The 16,409-nt window shown below is 42.2% G+C and overlaps 3 protein-coding genes across 3 annotated transcripts in view; 2 read left to right on the top strand and 1 right to left on the bottom strand.

Annotated features, from left to right (window-relative positions):
• Positions 1-9,022, bottom strand: part of LOC310992158 (BTB/POZ domain-containing protein KCTD16-like) — a gene marked incomplete at its 5' end in the record, with an annotated part of 24,290 nt that extends 15,268 nt beyond the window's left edge. Inside the window, one exon of the transcript XR_014595669.1 lies at positions 8,887-9,022. The remainder of the gene's footprint in view (positions 1-8,886) is intronic.
• Positions 1-16,409, top strand: part of ccng1 (cyclin G1) — a 142,627-nt gene that overhangs the window by 61,630 nt on the left and 64,588 nt on the right. The gene's annotated exons all lie outside the window — the stretch shown is intronic.
• nr3c1 (nuclear receptor subfamily 3, group C, member 1 (glucocorticoid receptor)) overlaps positions 9,001-16,409 on the top strand; it is a 21,310-nt gene continuing 13,901 nt past the window's right edge. Inside the window, exons 1-2 of the mRNA XM_083980160.1 lie at positions 9,001-9,316; positions 9,945-11,137. Of these exons, the coding sequence (XP_083836286.1) occupies positions 9,945-11,137 (1,193 nt within the window). The 5' untranslated portion in view covers positions 9,001-9,316. The remainder of the gene's footprint in view (positions 9,317-9,944; positions 11,138-16,409) is intronic.

The following is a 16,409-nucleotide window of genomic DNA, read 5'->3' as shown; positions in this document are numbered from 1 at the left end:
AAATCCAACCAGATCAGGAACTTCTTATGTCCGTATCCATGTTTGGGAAGCCAATGATAATGTCCAAGTTTATTTAAGCCAGCAAGTTAGCTAAGAATACATTCTAATCAAAGGCAAACGTCTGGTAAGTGGCAAAAGACCTCCTATGGGATGAAGGAGGGAAAAACACAACAGACATCACAAAACAGCAGCAGACAGACAGTTAAAAAACATCTGGACAGAACATAGCCATATTAAAAGAGACAAGCATAGCACATGGCATCGCTGAGGATGTGGTGCCTGGTTCAGCACCTAAAGTTTTCCCTGGTTACTGAAGCGGTAGCTGTGGATGCAGACTCTGGCCTAAACACCTGGCTTTACTACAGAAAGGTGTTCACAACCTGCCTGTGTTAAAAGAGAGTTTGTAGTTTACTAATGAGTCACAAGACGGCACTGAACCTTTACCCTATTCAGACAGATATTTATAGTAACCTCAGTCACAATGTTTTGTTGTCCCTTGTTTATCATCTCCAAATGTGATTTGTTACCATAGCTTCATTGATGGACTCGACTACAGGACATAAGTGTAGCTCAAAAAGACATGAATGTTGGGTTGACAGTTGAGAAGGGAAATACAATCAATTAAAAAGCTTAGTACGGCTGATGTGTCTCACGTCCTGCATTAAAAATGCAAATGGTTTGCTCTCAGAGAGGATACGGTTGAGAATGTATTATTTTAGTGACACCAAAGACAAAGCAAAACATGTACAGCTGTCTCCTTTGCCTCTTTTTATGTTTTTGTATGACCATTCACACTAATAGGACAGAGAGAAAGACAATTTCAAAGTGCAAACTGTTTTCTGATGTAGTTGACAGGAAAGTGCTCAATTGCCAATTATCTACATCAAGTTAAATCCAAATAGGCAACAATCCAACCTACATGAAGGCTTTGGTGCATGGTCATTTTGTGTTGAACTTTGGAGAATGGTTGATGATGCAGGTGCTGCATCTAATAGTACGTTAAAATCACAACTCTTTCTGGAATTTATTTATTTATTTTACATAAAGTCAAAATGGTATCAAGTATCTTGACTAAGAGATCTCAGATTTTTGGACACCTGTGTGCGTTTGTGTGTGTTCACATTTATTGACTGCACCTGCACAGCCTACAATCACTGTGTTGATCAAAAGTGAATTGCTATCTTTTTTCTACCTTTCCTCTATCATTCACCATACATAAACTGTAGTGAAACCAGCTAATATTCTGAATAATGTTAAGTTTATAATTCATTTCTTCTCAAATGTCTTGTCTAATGTTGCATTGGAAGTCATATTCATGCTGAAAGACTGAAATTTTAACTTGCAGTGTTACAACACAGGCGACTGTTCAAATGTAGGTCACTACATTCCATTGCTGCAAAGTAATGGTTTATAGTTTTCAATCTTGTGTTTTCACATAACACAAAATTGTGTCAGAGACATGAAAAAAGCCCTACACTACAGGATGATGACTGGATGATTGGACAACAGGCTATTTAAAGAGATTGCAGTCCTGTGTATTTGATATATAGCCTACTAATTCTCTAACTTGGGAAGGGCATGGGTTTAGGACATTAACAGAAAATGAAACAGATGGTTATCATGACAATGATACAACTCTTTTGATAAAGAGGCGCCAGACTGTCTCTTGTTTTGGGTAAAAATGTATTGAAAAAAGCAAAGTTTTCAATCGTAGATTTTTGATGGCCATAAATGAAAGCTTGATTAACTCAGTACTTATTTTTCATCTGTTAAAATGTTAACTCTTGGAGCGGTGACTTCTTTCAGAAGTTAACTGGATTCTTTGGTGTGTCATTTTTTCCCACACTTTTCTTCATGCTCCTCTCAAAGTGTCAGACAGCTTATGACACAGGCAGCAAAGAAAATCCCTAACACATATAGTCCATGGGCCAGAGGCCAAAATTTGACTTTTTGGTACCACTCAGAGTGGCAAAGTCTAGTAACATTTTTTGAAAAGGTACATGTCCATAGATGATATTTTGGTATGATAACCCATCCTAAGTGGTAGCTTTTTGACAGTTATCAGCTCATAAAGTTATCAACCCCCTGCAAAAAATAGGCCTCTAAACGCAGGGGGCATATCTTGTTTTGTGCTCATTTTCAGACCTTTACTCATATGTTATGAGGGCATGTTTGGTAGCATTTTAAAGTGTACAATCCCAGCTTTCATTTAGACCTAGTTTTGGGCCTATCTACAAAATATAAAGGTCACATGGTCAAAGGTCAATCTGTCTCAACAACTATTTTTCCACTATTTTCGCCTAAACTGTAGTCTTTCTTTTAACACTGTGAAATGTAGGAACAGCACTGACACAAATAACAAAAACTGAAATACTCACAGGACTGTAACAATTCAGGAAATGCATAATCTTCCCATAATTTCCTACTATGAGAGATGATTATGGGTCTTAAAGTGGAACATGGGCCCAGGCGAGAATTGTCAATAACTGCTAATTCCTCTGTATTTCTCAAAGAGTTTTTATGTTTTCTATACATCTTTGTCCTAGTTATAATCATCATCATCATTATAGTCCAGAGTGAAGGCAACTTCTTCATCCTCCTCCACCCTCTGATTTGTGCAGGTTTGCAGTTTGCACATTTTCGTTCACTTTTTACTCTCTACATCTTTACCCTAATCATCATCATCACCAGTCCAAAGTATGTAGCTTTGTAGGTTTGAGTATCCTAGCTCTTTAAATAATAATTGATAGATTAGTTATAAATAGCCTTTTCTAGACATATCTGTTTTTAATACATATTGGGATTGCCTCCATCAGATACAGTATGATGTAATTTATTTGCTTAGCTAACTTTGTTCATACTTTCTAGGTGGCTCAATTAACCTTATAGTGGGACGGCATAGCTAGACAATTGTTCATTTTGTGATAAAAGCATCAAATTTGGTACACTGATTGCTGAATGAATCTGGATATTGGGCCACTGCAAATTTTAATTCTGATGACTGTGGCAGCCATTTAAAAAAATGGCCGCCAGTGTTTACTGGCATGGAATGCTTTGTGTCCACCCTACAGCTGCTGCTTCATCTTTTCAGCACCACAAAATAATTTAGAGACATTATAACTTGAGAAAAGCCTTATTACAATGTAACAGAATAGAACATAAACTCTCTATAACTCTTTCTTGGCTCTCACATTCCCCTTCATAGTCTTTTTATCAGGGTTTTCAATTAATAACATACAGCTACGCAATACGCACAGTACAAAAACAAGACCAAAGTTTCTGACACAAGCATGTCTAAATATAAACAACTCCCAAAAAAATTTGAAAAAGTTATTTCAGTCAATCATTTCACATACAGTTAGTGTTGTATTTTATATTGGGATGACAGTGGCTAAGGAGGTGGAGTGGGTCGTCCAATAACCAGAGATTCGAATCCCGCCCCATCCCAGTCGCTGTCGTAACGTAGATATCTTATCCACCTTGCCTCGTGTGATGTGTATGCATGTTTGGTGGTGGTCAGGGGGGCTGTTGGTGCACATTGGCAGCCACACATCTGTCAGTCTGCCCCAGGACAGCTGTGGCTACAATTGTAGCTTACCACCACCATTACTGTGTAAAAGTGCTTTGAGTGCCAAAAAGCGATATATAAATTCAAGCAATTATTGTTGGAAAGCCTGATTAGTCACCTTTATGACAAGGTTGGACTGGGATTGAGTATCACAGCTAAATAGCTAATAATAATAATACATTTTATTTTGAAGACTTTGATAAGGGTCTCAAAGGTGGACAGGTCGGTACAGTTGCAAATGGATTTGGGGAGAGAGTTCCAGAGGGAGGGGGCAGCAATGCTGAAGGCTCTGTCGCCCCAGGTCCAATGCTTGGTCATGGGGGGTAGTACAGGAGGTTGGCATCGAAACTGTATACGGTAAGAAACAGGATGCCAGTGAAGGTTTTGGAGGACGGGGGTGATGTGGTCATGGGGACAAGTATAAGTGAGCAGGTAGGCAGCAGAATTCTGGATATACTGGAGTTTATTGAGGGTTCTGGATGAGAGACCATAAAAGATGCTGTTGCAGTAATCAAGTCTGGTGGTGACGAAGGCGTATAAAGGTTTCAGCAGCAGAGAGGGTTAGGACGAAGGGAGGGACGAAATCAGGCAATAAGTGAAAGAAGGCAGCCCGGGCTATCTGAGCGATGTAACGATCATAGGAGAGGGTGCTGTCAAAGGAAATTCCAACGTTATGGATGTGGGAGGAAGGGAGTTCAGATGTTGTCAATGGAAAGGGTGAAGTTGTCTGTAGATTTAGTGAGAGATTTGGGATCAATGAAGAATATCTGATTTGTCATAGTTAAGTTTCAGAAAGTTGTGTTGCATTCATGATTTAATATTATTGAGGCAGGAGATGAGAGTGGTGTGGCTGGTAGTAGTGATGGATTTTGTAGAAATGTAAAGCTGGATGTCATTGGCGCAACAGTGAAACTGGAGACCTTGACGATGGATGATGTTAGTACAGGATGAAGAGGAGGGGACCAAGCCCCGAACTCTGGGGGACACCTTGGGACAGGGGGACAGTGGAGGAGCAGATATGACTGAATTCAAGAGAGTGCAGTTCCAGTGATGTTTAGGGTGGAGGAAAGACAGGAGAGGAGGATGGAGTGACTGTCGAAGGCTGCGGTGAGGTCGAGAAGGATGAGGATGGTGAGGTGGTCGGAGTCTGAGGCGAGGAGGATGTCATTGGTGCTTTTAAAGAGCTGTCTGTATTGTCTATGGAATCCAAATTGAAATGGTCCAAATAGGTTCTTAGCTGAGATGGGCTTTCAGTTGGGCATAAATGACACGTTCACGTATTTTAGAGAAAAATGGAAGGTTTGAAATTGACCAGAAATTGTTCATGATGTTGGGACTGAGACCAGGTTTCTTCAGGATGGGGGTGACAACAGCTTCATTAAAGAAGGGACAAAACCCGAGGTGAGGGAGGTGTTGATAATTGAAGTGATGAGAGGAGTGATGATGGAGAGACAGTTATTGATGAAGCTAGATGGAATGGGATCAAGCATGCAGGTTGAAGTTAATTCTTTAAGAAGAGCTGGGATGCCAGGATGAGTGGGTAGTGCCTCCCAAAAACGCCAAAATCCCCTGCAATATCCTCCCGTGGGTAGCCTATTCAGTCTTGTACTGCTCCAAGTGCTGCCATGTGTGTGTCAGTCACAGGTGTATGACTGGTACCTGATTGGCGTCCAGACCTCAACCCAATTGAACTCTTGTGGGATCAGCTTTGGAGTTGCTGTACATGCTACAGTGACCAACACAACCACACCCACAACAACTCCCGGTTGATAGATAGATAGTTAGATACTGTAGATATATACTTTACTGTCCCCTGGGGGTAAATTTGGCCTGGACTCAGCACCGTCAGACCCTTCAACCACATACAAAGACCTGTAGGCTTCCAGACTCCTGCCTCACCCAGGGGCGGGTCTGCCATGGTGGCATGGAGGGGCACCTGCCCCCCTTGTGGGGGTCAGGTGCCCATAAATGGTCAATGACTCGTGGTCAATCACTGTGAAACGCTCTTAACCACTCCTATGTTCAGTGTACAGACCCACTCATTTCTGACCATAGGGCCAGATCTACTAAAGGTTTGTGTGTATAAAACCGCAAACTTGATTGCACACGCAAACACATGCTGGAGCTGATCTACTAAGCGGGCGCACCGAGGATTGCATCTCTCAAATGGTCAAAATTGCACGTGCAATCCATTTAGCGTGTTTGCCTCAATGAATATGCAAATATGGGCGTTTCTGCCAGAATGTGCAAAATATTGGGAGGAGTAGATGCAAATAGATTTATCTAGCACACGCATCCCTCTGGTCAGGGCGTTTAGACCCGAGTTGACACCTGCTGCCCAACACTGATCACAGCAGTTCTTCCTCGTTTGCAGAGGTTTTATGATGAACCACATTTTTCTTTTGTTCTTTGCCTTATAGGCCTTTCTCTTCATCTTCTCTGTACTTCATCTGTTCTCTTCTTGTTTTACCAATCACATATAATCTCCCTTGTTTCTTCTGCTGCAGCTTGACAATATGTTTATTTGTCCCTCTATTAATCCATCAGATCAAATTTTCATTCTGCGTTTGTGGCCATCCAGAATCTCTGTCCACACTCTCCATGGAAACCCCCATTTAAATACTGCGGTTTGTGCGTGTCGTCATTTAGCGGGTTACTCTTAGTAGATCGCCTATTTTGCTTGCGCTAACCAAACACGCAAAATTGTACTACGAGCATGCAATTTAGCGCCCCTTATCTGGGATCTTAGTAGATTCGGCCCTAAGGCCGCTAATAAACGTTGTAGGCTATACAGCAAACTTAATAGTGAAGTGTGTTTGTACACTGACTTTTACAAAGTCCGCAGACCGCAGTGTTGACTAATGTCATAATTGTCCTCTGTCTGTTATGACAGGACGCTGCCTTGGTGCGTCCCCCAGGATTTATCGCAATTAATTGCCTGAAAAACTGAAAAAGAAGTTGGTGGGATAAAACATGTAGCTAGAACGTCTCTGGTAAGGTATTGATTTTGAGAAGCGAGCTTTCAAAGTCACAGTACTCTAATACTGAACCTGATGCTTCATAAAGGACACCTGAGAGGAGGAGAACTGAAGACCTCATCAAATCATAAGTCTAACGATGAGACCACAGGCAAGGGCCGTTTTATATCCTGAAAAACACACTTTGGTTGAAATATTCAAAGCACACTCCCACCTACAACATCCTAATACTTTAACAGGCTTTGCAACAGTGAAAAATGATGAAATATAAATTATTTATTCACATCATATCGGAGCCCTGAAATCATTATGACTACCAGATTTCGTCAGCTGTAATAAAACTGTGTTGATGCTGGTAAAAATGAAAAGGATGTCACCACAGACATCATACAGTTAAGGTTGACTGATGAGTTGCTCTCAGTAGCCTATATTCAGGTAAATTATTACTGACAAGTTCCCACATTTGTATTTCAGCTACTTTGACTGTTATGTTATTCGAGCATAATCTGCCTACCTGCTTAACTGAGAAAAACTGAACCTCATCAAACTACATACTGCACAGACAGGTTGTCTTGCATGGGGTCCATTTTTTAATCCAGTGCTTCAGCCTGTCATAGAAAATAATATCATCCGACAGCACAATTTGACATAAACATAAACCTGGAGTTCCTGCAGACTCTCTACAATACCAAATGATAATGTGGAGTTCATATTATCGTAACCGTTTAGTCCACATTTTAGTTACTTTGACATTTTATTAACTTAGAGCAGAGCATTACAATACTAAACTATTTAACTTTTTTAACATAATGTTATGACCCCACAGTCTGCGGTTATCACCCCCAGCCAACAACAGTTAGCATAGCAAGCAAAGTGCACAGAAATTAGGCTATATTAATTCTTAGTTTTGATAGTAGCTACCGACCCTTTTGTACTGAAAATACATAGCCTACGACAAAATGTAGGCCACTAACTTTAAAAAAATAATTATTATGTTTTTTAAATGTTAGGACATTTAGAAAATAAACATAGGCTAGGCTATAGCTAGGCCTACTCACCGAAAAGCTGGTTGTCTCTATCGGTATCAGTCCAGTACCGAGGAGCTAACAATAGGCTAATCAAAAATGCTGAATGCTGTCCATGTAAATGTCCTGTTCATCATCAAGAGTTATTTAACACACCTCCATTAGTAGCCTAAATGACTCGAGCTCCACTCCGTGTTTGGTCTGCAGCCTTATCGATGCACACCTGACATGTCAATCAAACAGGTACGCCCCCAACACACCTGTGCCTTTAAAGCTTTAGGCTATATCATTAAACAGATGATTATTTCCAGGTGGACCATCAAAGCGACAAAGAAGTGTCACTTGGCCACTGACATCGTAATGAGTTGTGAGGAAAATGTATAAACGTAATTGTATAGCCTAATAAAACTCCTATTTCATTTCAGAAACTGCCATTTTTAATGAGTCTACGGCCCCCTAGCGGCGTCCAGTGGTACTGTAGTTTAATATCTGATCTAGACCTCTATGATCTAGACTTGTCATTTCAAATCAATTTGACTTATGGGGGAGAGGCGTGGTTTTTCCAAAATTGCATTGTAGGGGGGTCTAATTACGCCTCCTGCCGGCATTGATCTTTCATGGGAAACATTGTACAACACTTGTAGTTGTTGTTTATGTCAACTTTAAATTTAGGCCTACTGTTATTCGTTGTATTCCCATTTTCTTAAACATCTGGTCAATTTCTACAATCCCTGTCCAGTGACAGTGCAGTTAAACATAAGGACAAATGTTTTGTCACATGTTCAGTTGACATGTGGACATTTTTGGCACAAATGTAATCCTATACCCTAAATATCCCCCTATTTTAGTCTTGGGTTACGTCTTTGGTATTTTTCTCGTGTGAAAATAAAAATCATTCTCAGCCCTGCTCACACGAATTGTGAATGACTGCTGTGTCCATTCATAATTTCCCTCACTGTCTGGCTGTCTGGCTGTGAAATGCCCCACTAACAGCTGCAAGACAGTGAAGCCTCCTCTCTGTCCAGCTGTGTGAACAATCATGTAAAACCAGGAAAACACTGGCGTTTTGATGCGCACCATTTGCCCTTGCACTTCATTCTCTGTCCTTTGTCTCTCTGGACACTTGTGCTTTTATACGCATAGCCTAGATCAATTAGCCTTTTTTTTTTTTTTATATAATTAATCATAGCTAACCCTAACCCTTTCCACATTTCCAAAACACGAGCATATGCACCGCAGCTATTTCCCTGCGCAAATGGTTAATTAATTGTTCTTCATGTTACTTGAAAATGTATCCCCACACTTGAGGAGTTACCTCGAGCTCCTCCAGCGTGCAGCAGGCAGCAGAGGGCGGACTCGACCAGCGGGCGGCGCTGCGCGTTGTAAACAGGTCAGCCATGGGGCTGGCTTGCCCTGTTCTCCATTTTGTATGTTTTTCCTGGAGGTTAGCGCTTTACTTTCCTGACGGCTAGCTGCGGATCTCCGTAGATTCGCCACTTTACCGCGGTTTGCGTGACAATGTTGATCTAGATCGGACTGGAAGACGGAAAACTCTCACACACACTCGGCTTTGGGTGTTTTCGTCGTTTTATCCAGACATGTAACTTAGATAGGACACGACGCGTCAAGGAGACACGTTAACAAACATTGAGTCAGTGTTGCGTGCTCTGTGGACTGCCACTTTCAACCAAAACAATGTTGACTAACGACCTGTGGACACACATAAGCAACCGGTCATTTCAAGGGTAAATATGAGCTTTTATTCACACTTATAATTTATATATGAGTTCGCTAGACGTGGCTACTGCACTGCTGCTCATTTTACGCTGTATTTTGTGCCATTATAAGGGCTAAGTTAGCTCGGGTGCTAACGCTACTGTCAACGACATCCGAGAGAAATGCAGGCACACAGCCACTTTAACTGTTAGCCACGGTGCTAGTTAGCATGTCAGCGAGCCGTAGCATGTTATTTTAGACCTGTGTGACTTAATGTCTCTCCGTATGGGGTCTGTGGTCCAACCCGTGCTGTGTGTGTTTGTTTTAAGCACATTGTATAAAATGAGTTAAAGCCTGGCTCTGCGCTAACGAGAGTATTTTTCAAATGACAATAGCTATCCCAGTTAGCCAACCTTAGCTGCGTTAACGTTAGCTATCATGGGCGCGTAGTGGGCATGCCTGACAACTTTCTCTGGTCTGACACTTACCCAGCGTTAGGTACTTTAACCTTAAACCATGTAAACACTTTATTCAATTGTATTAGAAATGGCTGTGTAGCACATCTGCTATTCTCTTTCTTGGGTTTAATAATGTTGTGGCTATTGACTGAATTTAGTCTGTTAATGCTTTCTGTCTATCTCCTCCTTCCCTTAAAAGATGGATAAAGGTGGAGTGAAGAAGATAACATACAGAAGAGATTATCTGTTAAACAAATTGGTGTACACTGAAAGCCCTGAGGAGGGAGGTCTGTTGAAAGTGGCTCCCCACAGTGCCATGTCCATCACCTCTGCCACCTCTGTCGTTCTTCCATCCAGCCCATTGATGCAGCCAGGACAGGTCCCTAACGGCCTGAGCAACAGCCCCCTCCCCGAGGAGCTCACCTCTTCCTCTCTCACTGCCACCGTAGGCCCCTTGTCAGAAGACCCAGAGCCCCGGGGCCTAACCAAAGACCAGAGGCCTCAGCAGCAGCTGCAGTTTCCCCACACATCCCTTACATTTGGGCGTCAGACCTTGGGCGACGGTTTGCCCCAGTTGGAGGCCAGTATAGTAGACATTACCCAGTCCTCAATGGATTCTCTCATTGGAGGATCAGATCCCAATTTCTTCCACATGAAAACAGAGGATTTCTCCATGGATAAGGGAGACCAGGATCCTATTGACCTCGATCATGCCTTTGATCACATTGGGAAAGATGTGGATGTACACCAGAAGTTGTTCAGTGACAACACTCTGGACCTCCTCCATGACTTTGAGCTCACCGGGTCTCCCTCAGATTTTTATGCAGGGGATGATGCCTTCCTGTCCACTCTGGCAGATGACTCTCTGCTTGGGGACGTTGGCTCGGATAGGGACATGAAGTCTGCTGTGGTTGAGAGCAGTAACGGCAGTGGGCCAGTCTCTGTTGCTCTGAATGGTAGCATTATGCCCAGTCCAGATCAGTCCTGCTCTAGCATGTCCACGACCTCTCTGCAATCCCCTACAACCACTATGTCTGCATTGGTGAAGAAAGAAAAAGATGCTGGCTTCATTCAGCTCAGCACCTCAGGTGTGATCAAGCAGGAGAAGACTTCTGCAGGCCAGAGTTATTGCCAATTGAGCGGCACGTCCTCCACAGACATGCCCAGCTCCAGCCCCATTTCCATCTGTGGGGTCAGTACCTCAGGTGGACAGCGCTACCACTTTGGAGTCAGCTCCAGCAGCAACGAAGCTCAGCAGCTTAAGGATCAGAAACCAGTGTTTCTCCCAGTGACAACCATTGGTGGAGCCTGGAACAGAGGCCAAGGTCTTGGGGACACCGTGATGCAGAGGGCCAGTGAGGCCTTCTCAGCCTCTCCCTCATACCCTGCCAGGTAAGAATTAAAGGCTGTACTCAAGTTGTATGGTCTGACCTGACCTTTTATTTTAATGTCACTAAGTAATAATACTGTATTTCTCTGTTAATAACAGTTATGTCTTATTGCGCCAACACACTATATGTTCTTTGCATTCATGGGTCGAGGAGAGTCAGATCTTGGCAGCACAGTTTTGCCATGATCTCGAAAGCCATTCTTTGTGCTCAAGGATGAACACAATACTGAGGCTTAAAAGCCATTTTTAGCTCCCCGCCTTTTGAGGTGAACTTCACCTGAGAAATGTCACCGAAATGTCAACGTGAAGAGGTTTTGGGCTCAATGAGACTTGCTGACATGGTGGATGTCCTTAATTAAAATGCTGGCTGCGCTGCTGGTTGTTTGTTTACCCCTCCTTATGGTTCACCTGCTCATAACCCTGTGTGTTAGGTAATGAGTTCAATGTTAGAAAAGAGGCAAGTACAATCAACAGAGAGTCAGAAAATGAAGGTGCTGTACCTAAAAACAATCTGTTTGAACCCATCTCTGTTTTGTGTAGTTTAATTCAGCCAGGCTCTCTTTATCTGGTTTCAGAAATCAGACACTGCTGATTACGGATAACTAACAGCCTGTATTTGAGATGTTTGGTAAATATTGATCGCTTTGGAAAAATCTGGTCAACACGGTTTCAAAAAGCAAAGAGTCAAATAGGGCAAAAGGCAATAGAAAATGGTAATCATCAAATCTAAAGAGCAATTAAAGCGTTTAGTAGTTCGGCATGGGTATGGAAAGAGAGGAAGAGAAGAGTACAGAAGATAATAAAAGATGGTTTATGCAGTACTGAACTGCAGTGCAAATCTGCAGTGTTTCATTATTGCCAAAAGAAAACATTTCTGATATAATGGAAAAAAATAATTCAAGGGTTTTTAAATCCATCACGGTGTTCTTTTGTACTTGGCACAAAAGAGAGCCTGTCGTTTTCTCCATTTCTGTGATTGTGTACGGACAATGACTCCAGTTTTCCCTCACAGGGCAGAGACATTTCATATGTTGTAAAAAGCTTGAGCAAAAACTGCTCTTCGTAAGTTTAATATCGTTAATCTGTATGTTGGCTATTTAACCAATTTATTAACCTACTCTGTGAGACAGTCTCATGGGCTGCACAGGACACGGCTGCGGCTAAAAGCACCAAGATGTGGAGAAATGATATGATGTTTTAAAAAAAACAAAAAACAAAAACAGGGGAATTCCACTTTCATCCTTGTCAGACATTTAATCTGGTTTCTCCCAGACTGGACAAGCCTGGGCACCAGTGGGTGTGTTTATGACATGTCCCAAGTCCAATATGTCATCAAGATATTTATATCCCAGATAGCAACTTGTTATTATTTTGTTTCTCTTTACTGTTCAGGTTAATAACCTTTTGAAGTTGCTTGGGCTCTCACAGAAGTGTCCACTTTATATGGCCATATTTCACAGAGCTCTTGGATCTTCCGGTTGCATTAGGCCTCAAATAAACCTCAGATGTGGGCTGTCTTAACTTGTATTATATAAGTTCCCCTGGTCATTCAATAATGGCGACAAAATAATTGTGGCCTTTACAAAATGGCCAGGTCTGCACTGTAACAAGGAATTTCTTCTTGTGTTGAGAGGAGTGGAAAAAGGCTGCTTGTTCCACTGACTTACTCGCGTGATTTTGCTGAATCTTAATTTCAGCTGTGATTTTCTTTCCAGTGAGCTCCCATTCAGTCGAATGTAGAATCCAGTCACAGTGACTCCACCCGGCCCCACAAAGTGTCCTTTGTACAGTTATGACTTTGCTGCCCTGTAGAGTTTTATGGGTTCAGCTGTGAACGTGGCTTTGGGGCCCAGTGGTGAAGCAGCTCAATAGAAAATCTTTACCAGCAGCTCCAAGACAAGTGACAGATAGATACACATGTCTTTTATCTGTGTCTCTTTTACATTCATGCCTCCTCGATTCTCAGTATCCCAGATATGGAGTAATCAGGTCAAGGACTGGCATGCAGAAATGCACCGTGTCAACGAGGGCACAGATGTAGTTATGTTTTTATTGTTTGTGCAAATGATGCGTGATAGTATCTTCACGACTGTCTGACAGTCAATCTAATGCCCGGTGAGCAGGAACAGAGAGACACGAGATAAACCTCATTTTCATTTTTACATGTGGCTTTTATCACCGTGTCTTTGTGTTATTTAGAGACTTGAGTGTCTCTGTGTGTTTAAGCATGAGGTGTGAGCTCAGATGATTTTCAGTGGGTGTTTGGATATTGGCTTATCGGTGTGTGAGCTTAACATTTCTCTGTGTGTTTGTACCTCCAGTGAGTGGGACTCTTCTTTTGTTTTCATGTGCAGTGGCTATTCACCGCAACCTGCGCGACATTTAGTGGTTAGAAATCAGCTGAACCTTCGGTTGCGGTGGCTCAGGCTGGTTGGCATCAGGTCGCCACGTCCTGCAGCTTCTCACGCAATGGTGCACTTTCTGCTTCCTGCAGAGGCTCGGGCTCAGAGCGAAGGCAATTAAGGTGCAAAATGTGAGAGGTTGTAGAATACAGTGTGAGCATGTGTAAAAACATTCGCATACAGTGTACGCTGAATTTAAAATGACAGACAAAATATTCAGCTACAAACTTGAAATCCAATATTTACTCATATCTGTCACGTAGGCCCATTTGCTGGTACAACCACAACACTGGTTATTACAACCTCTCCACTCCAAGTTCACAAGAGTGATGAGTTTGCACACTTTGACTAAAAATGTTGCAAAACTTGCACTTGTGGAAGGTGAAATGTAATCATCCAAGTCCAGAGGTTTGTTCTCACATTGTAAACTACATAAGCTCCAAGTCAGATTTTGCTGCTTTGCATTTTGCAAGTCTTCGAACCCTCCTCAACATACTTTAATTTTCCATATCCTGGCTGTTCATTCAGTGCATCGCAGTTTTAAAATGTGACTCAGTTTCATTGTCTGACTCGCAAACAACTGGTTCTCACACTCTGAAGAATGCTTAACCTTGAAAAGTGCTTCACTTTGTTCCTATTTTGGGAAACACACACCCTCATTGGATAACCGTTTTTTGATGTGGCATTACCCAATTAACACTGAGTTTCCCCTAATGGAGGAAAATTACAGACACATAATTCCTCTGGTAGATAATCTCACAGCCCAGTTTGTTGGTCTGCATTATGTAACCTTTGTTTTTACTGTGGCATTTCCTCTTCTGCCTATGATTGGCCCAGCCCATTATCTGGCGTAGCCTGTGACGACTCGGCCATATGCTTCATCCTGCTGCTGACTGCCCCAATTTTTTCTGTAGGGTCTTCAACAAAAAGGAAATGTAGTAGACCGGACCTGTTATCTGTGACACTGTTTTAATGCACTCTGTAGGTCACTGGAGTTGTATGGAGGCCTTTTTTTTGTGTGGTGGAGGAATGCTGTTTGCAGAAGTAATAAAACTGGCTCACTGAATAGAGCCGTTGGCACAACTCTCATGTTTAGAAACAAGTGCTCAGTTGTCTTTGAGTTAAGTAGCAATAATATAAGATCACATTGAGCAATTCTGTTCTCTGGTATTTTATAGAGCTATTGTTCATTGGAAAATAATTAGTGGGCTGATTCATTGATAATGAAAATAACAATTTGATGCAGCTCTAAAGGTAACAGACTGACAGATGATGTATGGATATGTTCGGAAGTATTTTTAGCTTGGTTTTGATTCACTGATAGAAAAAAGCTTGGTAGGATAACCACTTGAAAATAAGCTCTCAACCAGCCTTGTGAACATAATCAATTAACATACTTTAGATGCAAAATTACTTGGAGCTTTACAGAAAAGAAAACTGAATTTGAGCCCACTGTGGGTCTTAACATTAGTGTAATAACTCATCTATCAGACGATGTAGCCCAAACTTTGTGCAAAATTCTATTTTTGAGTAAATCCGGGATGAAAGTGTGGTATTTTTTTTCGCATTGGATAATACAGGCACACAAATTATGCGTCACACTGCTCACTGATATTGGATCCATCATCCGTCAATCAAACGTCTGAGACACACACACCGAGCTCGGTCTCGCCCCAAGCTTTGAATATCCCGCCCGCTCGATAACGACCAATCAAATTCGTTTTCCTGACTCGGGTAAACTTGTGGAAACTCGGCGCGACAAACAGGACAAACGGCCATTTCTGAACACCTTTAACTTACTACCTATGTAAACTCCCTTACGCAACACTTACTGTATTGTGTCGATGAAATGTTGGTATGACTCTTGCCAGTGGGGCTGTGGTTGAAAGCTGCGATGCCTGCAGGACTCTGTAGCAACCTGTTGAATGTGTGAGTTTCTTAGACTGATTGACTGATTGAGTTTAATAGGAGAGCTTTGTATTTTTCATGTAATTTTTCTGTCTCAGTTCATACAGTCTTATAAAATCATTGCAGTGTTGTCAGTGTTCAGCCAGGACTTCAGGGCTACAACTACAACCCAACTATAGGTTCCTGGGGCTGTTGAAATAAAAAATGGTGTCAGTCACAGCTGCCTCGTATATCATGTGCATGTTGCTGCCTGGTTTGATACGTGAGCAGTTCATGCCCTTTAGTCTATTTACGTATAGCTATAGGTTTATATAAACCTTATATTTAGTGCATGAATAGTAGCAGCTTTCAGTCTGGATTTGGCTGTGTTTTGAGAGTAATCTTTGGTCAGAGTTACTATTCAATGCACAGCCTTGGTCTGACACGCCCCTCACACATCTCTCTCTCTCTCTCACTTGCTTGGTCGCGCTCTCTCCCTTCCTCGTCCCCTGTTTTTGCTTCCTGCAACCAAGGGCAGAGTCCTTGACTGTCAGCAGAAGCTTTCAGCAGCTGTAAATCATCTTTTATGATGATGTTTATTTGTGTGTGCGTGTGTGTGTGTGTGTGCATGCATTTGGCTTTGTGTATTATGCATGAGTGTGTAGGTGTGTGCTTGTGCATGCATGTGGCTGTGTCATGAGCACTGTAGCAGTCAGGCAGACAGGCCGACTACAGAGCGCTGCCATGAAGCTCTCACTCTCCTGACCTACTTTCCCTCCCGCCTCCCACAGCTGGCGCAGAGTGAACGCACCAGATCAAATGCCAGCCATTCCAGTCGCTTTCGTGTTATTAACGCATTCGCCTGTAACCACAGTTTTGCTTTTCCGTATTTAGCTTTTGTTGTGTTTTTACGCTGAATAGGCTTATAGAAAGTACCCATATTGAGGTTAAGGCGATATATAGACAAGTCTGTGTTTTGTTTGTG

Source organism: Trachurus trachurus (assembly GCF_905171665.1).
Source record: "Trachurus trachurus genome assembly, chromosome: 10".
NCBI lineage: Eukaryota > Metazoa > Chordata > Actinopteri > Carangiformes > Carangidae > Trachurus > Trachurus trachurus.
Note: the sequence above shows the minus strand (reverse complement) of the source record. Positions and strands in the feature narration are given on the sequence as shown.